Raw genomic sequence first — 13,645 nt, 5'->3', positions numbered from 1 at the left:
TGGGGAAGTATAGTGGACTCGCTAGACCACTGATGGAGCAGTGGTAGCTGTATACCCGGTACACAAGAGACAGGAGAATGAGCTTCCAAAAAGCAAAGGTATTTATTTAAAAGAAGCTTTAACAAACAGAAAGAGGTACCTGAGAGAAGAACCCTCTGGACCACAACACTGAACCACGTAGTGGAGCACCAGGCAAGGTGTACCCCTATACAGGGATTCCCCGTCACAACACCAGATGGCCTAAATGCCGCAGTACCCGGACCAGAGGAGCGACCCGTACAAACTGTATTAGCAAGACGATGGAATTCAGGCTCTGTTAGTGGAGAGAATCCTGGAAGCTCTGTGTAGTCTCGAAAAGGCTGATTCAGCCAGCAGCAATATCTGGATGGTTCCGTGAGGAGCAACTTAGTCAGCCTGGAGTGGAAACCGGAGAGTCCAGAAGGATCCAGAATAGGGAACTGCCAGCAGAGGATTCTGAGGAGACAGAGGAATTAGAAAACCAAAATTAAACTTCAGTTTGCAGAGCACAGCAGAGTGTGGCCTGAGCAGAAGGCCACGAACAACAGAATGAACACATTGCCCAGGCACCTCCCATAAGGGGAGGATGCCTTTTATGCACAGAGCATCATAGCACAGAGAGCCTTAATAGAGAACAGGTGCTCTGCTGTTTTTAAGTATGTGCAGGAAGCGGGGCGCTAAGAGCATTTACAGGAGACCTGCCAAGAGGATGCAGGTTCTTAGCAGAGAAAGGAGCCGCTGATTTTCTGGAGTAATGGACAGGCTGAGTAGTACCAGTGGAGCTGCATGAAAGGTGGCGGTCTCCCTTCGCAGCGGAAACCGGACCTGCAGCTGAGGGCATGACCATACGATCTAAAATATTCATATTTTCACTTGATTTTTTCATATAAATTTCTTGAGAAAAATAAAAAATTATCTTAATCAAAATGGTACCAGCGGCTAGGCCTGCACAGTAACATCATTTGGAACACGATAGATGTTAATACGCAGGCATGCACCACCGGCCCTGTTTTGCTAGAGAAAAACAATTTGGCTCCATCAATATGGTGTTGGCGGCACCTGCACCGTAGCATCATTCGGATTTCTGATAGATACCACTGTGCAGGCGCCACTGCCTGCACCATTTAGATTATTTTTTATTTTTCTCAAAAAAAAGGCACAGGCCACAGGCCGCCCCAAAGCATGATACTCTCATTAACTGAAAACTGCAAATAAAGATTAAACAACCACCACAATACAGATTTCATCAACCAAGGCATCATTTTAATCAGTACAACGGCGCCAACCTGACACTCTATGTAGGTTACTGTGCACAATCATACAGGTAGGCCAACATTTCAGATTTTAAAATCATTTTCCAAGCTGCTGTTATAAAGTATTTTAATTTCCTGAGATAATGACTTTTGAGTTTTTATTAGCTGTAAGCCATAATCAACACTGACAGAAACACTTGAAATAGACCACCCTGTTTGTAATGACTCTATATAATATGAGTTTAATTTTTTGTATTGAAGGACTGAAATAAATTACGGTAAATAAATTAACCTTTTGATACTCTAATTTTGTGACACACACACACACACACACACACACACACACACACACACACACACACACACACACACACACACACACATACATATACATATATATATATATATATATATATATATATATATATATTTATATATATATATATATACCGTATATATAGTTATATATACCGTACAGACCAAAAGTTTGGACCCACCTTCTCATTTTAAGATTTTTCTGTATTTTCATGACTATGAAAATTGTACACTCACACTGAAGGCATCAAAACTATCAATTAATACATGTGGAATTATATACGTAACAAAAAAGTGTAAAGCAACTGAAATTATATTTTATATTCTAGGTTCTTCAAAGTAGCCACCTTTTGCTTTCATGACTGCTTTGCACACTCTTGGCATGACCGGTTTGGCAGTGGGTCAGTAATGGTGTGGGGTTGCATTTTTTTGGAGGGCCACATAGCCCTCCATGTGCTCTCCAGAGGTAGCCTGACTGCCATTAGGTAGTGAGATGAGATCCTTAGACCCCTTGTGAGAGCATATGCTGGTGCGGTTGGCCCTGGGTTCCTCCTAATGCAGGACAATGTCAGGCCTCATGTGGCTGGAGTGTCAGCAGTTCCTGCAAGATGAAGGCATTGAAGCTATGGACTGGCCCGCCCGTTCCCCAGACCCAAACCTGATTGAACACATCTGGGACATCATGTCTTGCACTATCCACCAACGTCACGTTGCACCACAGACTGTCCAGGAGTTGGCGGATGCTTTAGTCCAGGTCTGGGAGGAGATCCCTCAGTAGACCATCCGCCGCCTCATTAGGAGCATGCCCAGGCATTGTAGGGAGGTCATACAGGCACATGGAGGCCACACACACACACACTACTGAGCATCATTTCCTTGTCTTGAGGCATTGTTCTCAGCACATTCCACTATGTAATGAATAAAGACTTACAACTGGAATATTTCTTTCAGTGATATCTAGGATGTGGGATTTTAGTGTTCCCTTATTTTTTTGAGCACTGTTTGTGTGTGTGTGTATGTATATATATATATATATATATATATATATATATATATATATATATATACACATATACATACACACATATTGGGGGAAAAAAGTATTTAGTCAGCCACCAATTGTGCAAGTTCTCCCACTTAAAGAGATGAGAGGCCTGTAATTGACATCATAGGTAGACCACAACTATCAGAGTCAAAATGAGAAAACAAATCCAGAGAATCGCCTTGTCTGATTTGGCCAGATTTATTTTGCAAAATATGGTGTAAAATAAGTATTTGGTCACCTAAAAACATGCAAGATTTCTGGCTCTCACAGACCTGTAACTTCTTCTTTAAGAGGCTCCTCTGTCCTCCACTCATTACCTGTAGTAATAACAGACTCAGTCTTCCCAGTCTGGTGCAGGGCTACAATTTTGTTTCTGGTGTTCTTCGACAGATCTTTTATATTCACCAAAGTGGAGTTTGGAGTGTGACTGTTTGATGTTGTGGACATGTTTTTTAAAGTGATAACAAGTTCAAACAGGTGCCATTACTACAGGTAAGAAGGGAGGACAGAGGAGCCCCTTAAGGAAGTTAAAGGTCTGTGAGAGCCAGAAATCTTGCTTGTTTTTAGGTGACCAAATACTTATTTTACACCATATTTTGAAAAATAAATCTTGGCCTCTCTCATCTTTTTAAGTGGGAGAACATGTACAATTGGTGGCTAACTAAATACTTTTTTCCCCCACTGTACACACATAAAATATATTATCCCTCTTTCTCTCTCTCTCTTTCTGTCTCTCTCTGTATGTATGTTTCACAAAAAGCAATACAATTTAGGTAGCCTGGCATCAACTGTGGTGAACTTGGACACATGAGTACAATTTCAAAGCAATTAGACAACATGTTTCTTGAGCACACAAAAAGAGAACTCATGATGCAATGGTGGTAGAGGAGAAAGTGTATGGAAACCATGTGAGGTGAGGAGGATGATAATGATGGGGTTGATGACAATGGCAAGGTACTACTTGCAGGTTCAGAATGGTTACCAGAAGTCTATCATGAGGAGGGGAAGATACCTTGAGCTTAGCTGTTTAGTTTGCTTTCTACACATGAGCAGGTGATAATTTTCTAGCAGAGTGATGTAGCTCCTATTCGAAGTGTGCCAGGATTTACCAGGTTTTTTTCCAACAGCACAATACAGTAGATTGGTAAGTCTGCAACGTGCAAAAGAATTCACATACAGTATGAAAACACATTTGATTTGCCACCACCGTGACCAGATCTTTCAAACACTGTTGAGCCTTTTTCCTCTAACAGCACGTGTGGTATTACGTGTTCCAGAGCTGACCACATGAAAGACTGATTTAGCCCTAGAATATCCCTTCCTGATTCCCAGATTTTGTTCAACACAGAATCATCACTATTATCATCTTCATTGCATCCATGCTTCAGCTGACAGGTGCCTTTGTGTGTGAAATGAACAGTGCTCCTTGCCACTCCACCTGGTTCTCAGCCCCAGGTCAGAGAGATAGTACCACAGACAGTGTCCATACCACCTTAGTTTGCATAGCCTGCTACACAGATTAGCATTAGAATCTTATTGTCCATCTCCTCTGGCACCATGTCTTCCAAGAAAGGCTGAGTGTTTGTCTTCCAAAATATCAACTAGACAAAGTTTTTCTGGTGTTTTATGCGTGTTAGCCCCCAAGGTGCTGTGAGTTAGGAGACCTTGGGGCGGAATAGATGCAGGATTGGAAATTCAGCTATATACAACAATAACTTTTATCGTGGCAAAGTAGATGGACTGAGCAGAACGCTGATTCCAGCTGATGATATCGCTGTCACAGATTACATCATCCTGCCATGATTGACATGAGGGATGGGACATATACACAATTACGCCCTCTGTTTTCTCCCCTGTAATGAGCTTACTAGCATTTGCAAAGAAGGTCAAATGTGACTTGCGTTTGCTGCTATTACTGCCAGGACAGTTGCTGCCAGCATTACTGGTCATCTTAGAGTTGTTGCTAGTCCACATGCCTTTACAAAGTAGAATGGGACCATAAAATGTAGGTAAATCACTTTCCAGAAGCAAGCATGCCACTGTGTTCAGGTGGCGTGTAAAAGCATCTAAGGCCCTTTTCACACATCAGTTTTTTGCTATCAGTCCCAATGCATCGAATTTTGAAAAAAAACGGATCTGGCGATTGATGCGTTTATCCGTTTTTTTTTTCTCATAGACTTGTATAAGCGACGGATTGCAATGGATGGCCTCATGCTTCACATTGAAAATTGTTTGTCCGGCAGACGGAGACAGCGGACAAAGTAACTTTTTTGTGTACGTCGAAAAAACAGACCGCAACGGATCCATTGCCGTCCATCGTTTTCTAGAATTGAAGCCTATGGCGCTGGATCTGTCAAATGATGGAATCCGACGACGGATTCCGTTTTTTTTTAACTGAGCATGCTACGATCCAATTAGCAAGATCCCATAGTTGGATCCATTCAAAAAATGGATCCGTCGCATCAGTTTTTCACATTCTGCCATGGATCCGTTGAGCCAACGGATTGTGATTGACGGCAAAAAACTGATGGTGAAAGAGGCTTAAATTAGACTATTGGAGCAATGAAGAGGGCTAAAAAAATTATTTAAACAACATGCACACATCAGTACTTGAACAGTTGTGTTTATGTTTCAGATTAAGTGATTTTCTCCTAAAAAATGTATGACGAGACCAGAAAAAGTAGGTAAAATCATTTCCCAAAGCAAGCACATTCAACTGATCACTATATTCAGATTGCTCCTGTATCCATTAATGAAGCAAAACTTGAATAGCTCCGTCCTCCTTCACCTGGTTAACCCTTCCAATCCAGACATTTTGTCATTTCAGAGGCTGACCAGTGGTGTCCATATATATTCCTGGGGTACAGGTAGTATCATTCTTTGTGAATGGGTTGTTAACCCTCTTTGAATCACCAGATATTACTAGGCTGCCTGTACCCTGCAGTAAGTGATTGCCATTTGGAGTACCATTTGGTGTTTTCATCTTTCTCCCATGAGTGTGCATCACAGAGGTTTCTCCCCTTCCTTCCCCCTTCTCATTTTAGAACTTTCATAGGGATGGAATGTTGTTCTTTATTTTCAGCATAGTTTCCCAAGGTGGGGTATTGGACACCAATATGCAGATAATTATCAATGGTCTGGATAGTGTGGGTTTTGTAGTTTATTTTGCTGTGTCTGTTTGATGTCTATTTATAACACGATTTTCTAAAGGTACCTTCACACATAACGATATTGTTAACGATATCGCTGCTTTTTGTGACGTAGCAACGATATCGTTAATGAAATCGTTATGTGTGACAGCGACCAACGATCAGGCCCCTGCTGGGAGATCGTTGGTCGCTGAATAAAGTCCAGAACTTTATTTCGTCGCTGGATCTCCCGCGAACATCGCTGGATCGGCGTGTGTGACACCGATCCAGCGATGTCTTCACTGGTAACCAGGGTAAACATCAGGTAACTAAGCGCAGGGCCGCGCTTAGTAACCCGATATTTACCCTGGTTACCATCCTAAAAGTAAAAAAAAACAAACACTACATACTTACCTACAGCCGTCTGTCCTCCAGCGTTGTGCTCTGCACTCCTCCTGTACTGGCTGTGAGCGTCGGTCAGCCGGAAAGCAGAGCGGTGACGTCACCGCTCTGCTTTCCGGCCGCTGTGCTCACAGACAGTACAGGAGGTGAGCAGAGCACAACGCTGGAGGACAGACGGCTGTAGGTAAGTATGTAGTGTTTGTTTTTTTTTTACTTTTAGGATGGTAACCAGGGTAAACATCGGGTTACTAAGCGCGGCCCTGCGCTTAGTTACCCGATGTTTACCCTGGTTACCGGCATCGTTGGTCGCTGGAGAGCGGTCTGTGTGACAGCTCTCCAGCGACCAAACAGCGACGCTGCAGCGATCCGGATCGTTGTCGGTATCGCTGCAGCGTCGCTTAATGTGAAGGGGCCTTTATTCTGTTTGTGGTGATTCAGATGCACGCTACACCAGGAACAAAAAAAGAGCTGGACATGGCTTATTACCCTATTATGGGCATGTGTGGATTTTCTGGTTTTAAATGGTTTTCGTAGTACATTGCTGTGTATGTCAATAAAGAGTGATCATTTTTACACATCTATTTTGAGCGATCCTTGTGATATATTATGCCTCTCTGTTCTATAGGTTTTAAGATTCTAAATTGGGCATAACACAGGTGATCCTCCTTAAGGCCCCTTCACACTAAACGACGCTGCAGCGATCCAGACAACGATCCGGATCGCTGCAGCGTCGCTGTTTGGTCGCTGGAGAGCTGTCACACAGACCGCTCTCCAGCGACCAACGATGCCGGTAACCAGGGTAAACATCGGGTTACTAAGCGCAGGGCCGTGCTTAGTAACCCGATGTTTACCCTGGTTACCATCCTAAAAGTAAAAAAAACAAACGCTACATACTTACCTACCGCTGTCTGTCCCCGGCGCTTTGCTTCTCTGCTCTGGCTGTGAGCGCCGGGCAGCCGGAAAGCAGAGCGGTGACGTCACCGCTCTGCTTTCCGGCCGCTGTGCTCACAGCCAGAGCAGAGAAGCAGTGCGCCGGGGACAGACAGCGGTAGGCAAGTATGAAGCGTTTGATTTTTTTACTTTTAGGATGGTAACCAGGGTAAACATCGGGTTACTAAGCGCGGCCCTGCGCTTAGTAACCCGATGTTTACCCTGGTTACCAGCGAAGACATCGCTGAATCAGTGTCACACACGCCGATTCAGCGATGTCAGCGGGAGAGCCAGCGACCAAAGAAAGGTCTGACCCTCTAGCCCCGACCAACGACATCACAGCAGGATTCTGATCGCTGCTGCGTGTCAAACTAAACGATATCTCTAGCGAGGACTCTGCAACGTCACGGATTGCTAGCGATATCGTTTAGTGTGAAGGTACCTTTAATTGTGGTGGTGCCCTCCTTGTTCAAAATTTGATTTGGCAGTTTGGTCACATGTCGTCCGTCGCTACAACGATTCCCAATTGCACAGAACAAGTATGTTGCCAGCAGCTCCGATTAAACGGGTCCGAAGCCAGCCCCAAATCAGTAGCGCAATTCACTTCAGAGGACAAACAGTTCGTATAGAGCAGAAGAGACAAGCTTAGTAAAATTATATATTTTACTCCGTAAAAGATAGGCAGTACTTACAAAAATATTAAAAAGATATTATAATAAACAGGGATTAACAGTGAAAATTTACTTATGATTATTTCATATCCTTCCATGGTATGCAGTGTGCTGGCTGGGGGAGGGGACCTTACCCACTTTTCCTCAGGTCAGATTGCACAGCCTGTCTCCAGCTGAATCCCCTGGCAAAAGATACCCCAAGCATCCTGCCTTACTAAGTTATTCTAGCTCCAATCCCAGGCACTCCCCTTGTAGTGACATCACTTAGAAGCTGGAACCTCCTTTTTACTTACACTTAAGAAAACTATTGTTACGCATATTTCGCTGTATGAACTCTGTATCCGGAATACACCCGGATCTCTAGGTGTGCCACGTCGGGACGATTCTTTTAAGTGTAAATACGGAGCAATTACATGAACTGCTTAAGGAGAAATCCGCACTTTGCACTAGCTTTGTCTAGCAGCTCACTCTTTCATTGGAAGATAGGTCTACCGATGGACATCTAAAATATGAAACTGGTGTATTTCTAGCCCAACTTGGTGCTGCGATATATCACTTTACAAAAACAATGGAAATCCATGCCTTTGAGAGTGCTTTGAACAGTTTTAGCTGGTACTAGATGGGAGAATTGTCTACCGCAGCTACAGGAGCAATAACCATTCTTTTGGTGGGGGCAATGGGAAGTTTGGGATTCACACACACACACACACACATATCAGCAGGCAGAAGCACAGAGAGAAGGGGGTCAGAGCCCACAGCATGTGTGCTAACAGGGAAAACTAAAAATCATATTATACATTATCGTCACAGAGCCCATGCAGGCTTCCATCAGTACTGCTATTGATTGCTGTTACGTGTTTTTGATCTGTACATATACTGTAAATTAATATGCTTATGACATCCAACATATGGGTTAGTGTGCACTTTTTTCCTGTCCATATGTGCGTGTTGTTGATGGCACGTGTGGTTTTCCCACTTTTTACTGTATACCTGTTATGATTTAATAAAGTTTGTATATTTCTATATATTGGGACTTATGACTGCGTTTTTCTTAGATTATTATTCTTTATGAATATGCAGTTTGTCCGTGATGGTCCTAGTCAGTCGTGTTATCAGTTGAATACTAAACTAGTATTTGGATCATTAATATGTTAGTACTGACTGACATGCTCCCCACTAAGTATTTTCTATTAGGCTTCCATCAGTGTGGCGAATAAATAGCTGGGAGAAGTCTGCATAGGCTAATACTGGCGCTTCAGTCAAAGCCACCTTCAAGGCTTGAAACTCTTTCTCTTGATGTTCTCCCCATTGGATAGTCCTGGTCTTTGCACCAGACGGCACCCCTTTTAACAGTTCTAGTAGCAGGTTCACAATGCGAGTAAAGTTATTTACGAATCGCTGATAATACCTGGTGAGCCCCAGGAAGGCCCGTACATCTTTCACGGTCTTACGGGCAGGCCAATCTTTTACTGCGGAAATTTTCTCATGGGACAGTCTCACCCCCTCTGCAGAGAAGACATGTCCCAAGTACTCAATCTGGGTGCAAAACAAATGACACTTCTGAGGCTTCACTTTCAAACCATGTCCCTGGAGTCGGCTCAGCACTTGTTCCAGTCTTTGCAAATGTTCCTCGAATGTGGCGGCATATACAATGATATCATCCAGATAGATAAGGGTGGCCTCAAAGTTTGTCGTCTAGACACCTCTCCATAAGTTGTTGGAACATACCAGGAGCATTAGTCAGGCCAAATGGCATCCGGTTGAATTCATATAGGCCCATAGGCAATATAAAGGCCGTCTTCGCTCGGTCATGCTCAGACATAGGTACTTGCCAACAGCCACTGGCTAGATCCAACGAGGACAAGAATTTTGCAGTTCCCAGTGTAGACAATTATTCCTCAATCCTGGGTAGGGGATATGAATCTTGCACAGTGCAGTCATTCAGTTTGCGATAGTCTACACAAACGTAGAGTTCCATCTTTCTTTCATACCATCACAATGGGAGCAGCTCACAGGCTCTGACTCTCTCGAATAACCCCACTCTGAAACATCTGTGTCAGCATCCTCTTCACCTCTTGGTACATTTGTGGTGGGATTTGTCGGTATCATTCTCTTATAGGAGCGGTATTTCCAATTGGTATCTCGTGGGTGACAGCCATAGTGCAACCGAAATCGTCCTCGTGATGTGCAAACACATCTTGTTATCACCCTAAGAGAGCTTTTACCTGCTGGACCTGCTGTGGTGTGAGTTTTGTTAATTCAGCCCACATTTGCTCCAGAATATGGCGCCCCTCTCACAGGTGCTCAGGTTCTGGTGCTGAAGACGTGTCTATGGCCACGGTCCAAGGATCTCCCTGTTTCACTGTCAACTGTATGGCTTGTGGTGGTATCAGCTTCTCCGGCATGACTAAAATTTGCGTAACTTCACTCTGGGGTGGGAGCATGAGATTATTTTCTCCCAGATTTACACATTGCCCTGGGACCATCCCGTTGTGCACAGTAACTAACATCCGCACAACGAGGAGCCCTGGAGGTAATTGCTCCATACAAGCTGGCTCTATCTGTATCTCGATTCCTTCCAGGGGGGTACAAGCTCGGACAGGCAGAGTAAGCACGGTCTGACCTGGCGGTAGAACCAGGTTGACTGTGGCTGGAACAATCACTTTCCCTAACATCTTCCCATCACTAGAGGTTTCTTGAGCTTCGGCCGTACTGATTAGCTGCTGGAACACTCTCCTCTGGGGAGTGTGAGGGCTCCACTGATTTAGGAACACATCTGGGGACTCGTTGATGAGAAGACTTCTGAATTCCTTCAATATGTTCATCCCTAGCGTGACAGCATGTCCATTACCAGCGTCTCTGGCAGTCAGCACCACTCCCTTTTGGCCCAGGTCTTTACCACAGATGGTGATTTACATCCAATCCACTACTACAACTGGGATGGGTAAGTGATTAGTGAGTCGCCCTGTCAGGGCTGTGGGGTACTCGGTCCGGTGTTTCACAGTGGGATGTCGAAACAGCTGTCTGTGGATGGATGCCATGTTTTGGCATAGGTGGTTTTCCTTTTTCGATGCTGCCCTTCCCGTGGTTGTTCCTTCCCGATGAAAGACCTGGCTATTTATTGCTTGCGTTGAGAAACACGTGATGGTGTCTCCGCGGCTTTTTTACATGCATTTGCATATTTCCCATAAGGGATGGGGGCAATGTTCTGGATCACTGCGTTGAGAAACACGTGATGGTGTCTCCGCGGTGTTGGATGTTTTGATCTCCCCGACGTCATTCATCCTTATGTTTATAGTCCTTTTACTAAGCACTGCTCCTAATAGCCAGTTTCCTACTCCACACTGATGAGGGGCAAATACCCCGAAACAGCTGTCTGTGGATGGATACCATGTTTTGGCATAGGTGGTTTTCCTTTTTGGATGCTGCCCTTCCCGTGGTTGTTCCTTCCCGGTGAATGACCTGGCCATTTATTGCTTGCGTTGAGAAACACGTGATGGTGTCTCCGTGGCTTTTTTACATGTGTTTCAGCAGTACGTCTCGCAAGCCTGTCACCAACGCAGTACTATGTCAGTCGACCCTATGCCCATGCCGTCTTTTCTAGTAATGGCAGTGTGGATCTCCTGTAGCGCGTTCATGTACTGGGTCACCGTCTCCCCCTCCCTTTGCACCCGGAAAAATAAAGGTATGCGTAACATCCCTACGTTCATGAGTTCTCCGTGTTTTTTTTCTTTTAGTATCTGTAATACCTTATTAAAAGTGTCCTATTCTCAAGAGGGGCAAAGCATAACAGAATCCCTTGCCTCTCCATCTAAAAGCCATCATGGCAATCTCAGCCTCTAATGCAGGAGTCATGGGGTGCATCCTCATCATTCCCTGGATTCGCTCAGTCCAGCTCCATAGCATGGTGTTGTTCGCAGTAAACTTCGGGAGGTTACTTAAAATTGCCCCTAGGCATATGCTGGACCTTGGCCCCCCACTGCTTGGTCTGCCACCTCTGTGCTGTTGGACTTCATCCTGCTGACTACACCAAGTGTTAGCAAGTTGCGGGATGCAGTAACAGACAGGAGGCAGAGCAAGAGTTAACATTAATTTTTACTTGAACAGGGGAATACTCCACGCAGGGAGGGGAAAGGAGAGACAGGGGTATGGCAGGTGAGATGAACACAATATGTGTGCTGAGAGAGGTAACAGGGCAGTAGGTATAAAAACTGTTCATTAGGGTCAACTTATCAGTCTGATGGCTTCCTGACGGCAGAGTCCTAGGTTCAAATGGTGGTGCCAATGTGGTTAGCGCGTGATGAATCCGGTGTCGTCCTGCAGGAGTTGATGATCCGGTTCCTGGCGGTGACTATGGGTACTCAATGTCTTGCACAGGATCCTGGGTCCAGGATTCAGGTTGCAGAGTGAAGAGCAATCTCCAACACTGCCAGAGCTTGATGAAGCTCAGTAGAGGTACGCGGGTGAGAAAGGGTACAGTTCTCGGTGGGTCACCCAGTATTTCTTAGATGGCACGTGCTCTGTATTTACTGGCCTGTTGCATTATGTACCTTGAGAAGTGGGAGCCAATGGGCAGAATGCAGTTGGCCGGTCACAGTCTCTGTAAGTGACAGCAGGCATACTATAGCAAGGACCTGCGCTGTCACGGTGCTCAGAGGACAGAGCACCAAACGTCCCCTGCTGCGCGCTGCTTCCTCCCGCCAAGTCTGTTTGCCTTTTTGCGCATTCTGCCCTTCTTTAGCCTAGCTACGCCCCCTGCTGTTGAGTGCAAAGGTCGGTCCTGGTGTTTAAGCCTTCCCTCAGACAACAAAGGTGACAGTCCTGACGGTTCCGGACCCGGCGCAAGAAAGGTACCCTCGGTCCAGTCTCTGTTCTTATTGTCAAGAGGAAGATGAGAGATACCAGACCCAACAATGCAGACAAGTTTTTTTCAAGCTGGTGTTATAAAGTATTCTAATTTACTGAGATAATGACTTTTAGGTTTTCATTGTCTGTAAGCCATAATCATCAACATTAACAGAAATAAACACTTGAAATACATCACTCTATTTGTAATGACTCTATCTAATATATGAGTTTCACTTTTTGTATTGAAGAACTGAAATAAATTAAGTTTTTGTTGATATTCTAATTTTGTGAGATGCACCTGTATATTCTGTCTCTAAATAAATATTTGAATGAAAATAATATATAAACAATAAAAGTATACATATTTGGTATTGCCGCGTCCGCAACGACCCGGCCTAAACTGTCCAACTAGTTAACCCCGTTAGTAAACCCCATATAAAAATAAAAAACAAGTAAAAAAAACAATGCTTTATCATCATACCGCCTAACAAAAAGTGGAATAACATGCGCTCAAAAAGATGGATATAAATAAACATGGTACCGTTGAAGACGTCAAAAAAAGAAAGCTGCCATACAGCTCCCTTAGCGAAAAATAAAAGTTTTTGCTCTTAGAATAAAGTGATGCAAAAATAATTATTTTTTCTATAAAAATAGTTTTTATTGTATAAAAGTGCCAAAACATAAAAAAAATATAAATGATGAATCAAAGAATACAGCTGCCTTATCAATTTTACCACATACTGAACGGCATAGACTCCCCAAAAGAAATTCATGAATTGCTGATTTTTGTTCATTCTGCCTCCCAAAAAATGAAATAGGAAGTGATCAAAAAATGTCATGTGCCCGAAAATTGTACCAATAAAAACGTCAACTCATCCTGCAAAAAACAAGAGACAGCAGGCGGCGGCTGATGTGACTATTACTCCCATCAGCCTACCCCTGCTGCTGCTAATAACAGTGACCGCAGGAGCAGCTGATGAGAGTATTCATCAGCTGCCGCCTGCCCTATAAATAAATAAAAGAAAAAAGGCATGA

General features: G+C 44.1%; 1 protein-coding gene across 3 annotated transcripts in view; it reads right to left on the bottom strand.

Annotated features, from left to right (window-relative positions):
* Positions 1–299: 299 nt before the first annotated feature.
* Positions 300–13,645, bottom strand: part of FAM120B (family with sequence similarity 120 member B) — a 408,137-nt gene continuing 394,791 nt past the window's right edge. For all 3 annotated transcript variants that reach the window (XM_069769279.1, XM_069769283.1, XM_069769280.1), the window contains one exon: positions 300–474. In XM_069769279.1, coding sequence (XP_069625380.1) covers positions 410–474 — 65 coding nt within the window. In that variant the 3' untranslated portion in view covers positions 300–409. The remainder of the gene's footprint in view (positions 475–13,645) is intronic.

The sequence above is a fragment of the Ranitomeya imitator genome, chromosome 5 (genome assembly GCF_032444005.1).
Source record: "Ranitomeya imitator isolate aRanImi1 chromosome 5, aRanImi1.pri, whole genome shotgun sequence".
Classification (NCBI taxonomy): Eukaryota; Metazoa; Chordata; class Amphibia; order Anura; family Dendrobatidae; genus Ranitomeya; species Ranitomeya imitator.
Note: the sequence above shows the minus strand (reverse complement) of the source record. Positions and strands in the feature narration are given on the sequence as shown.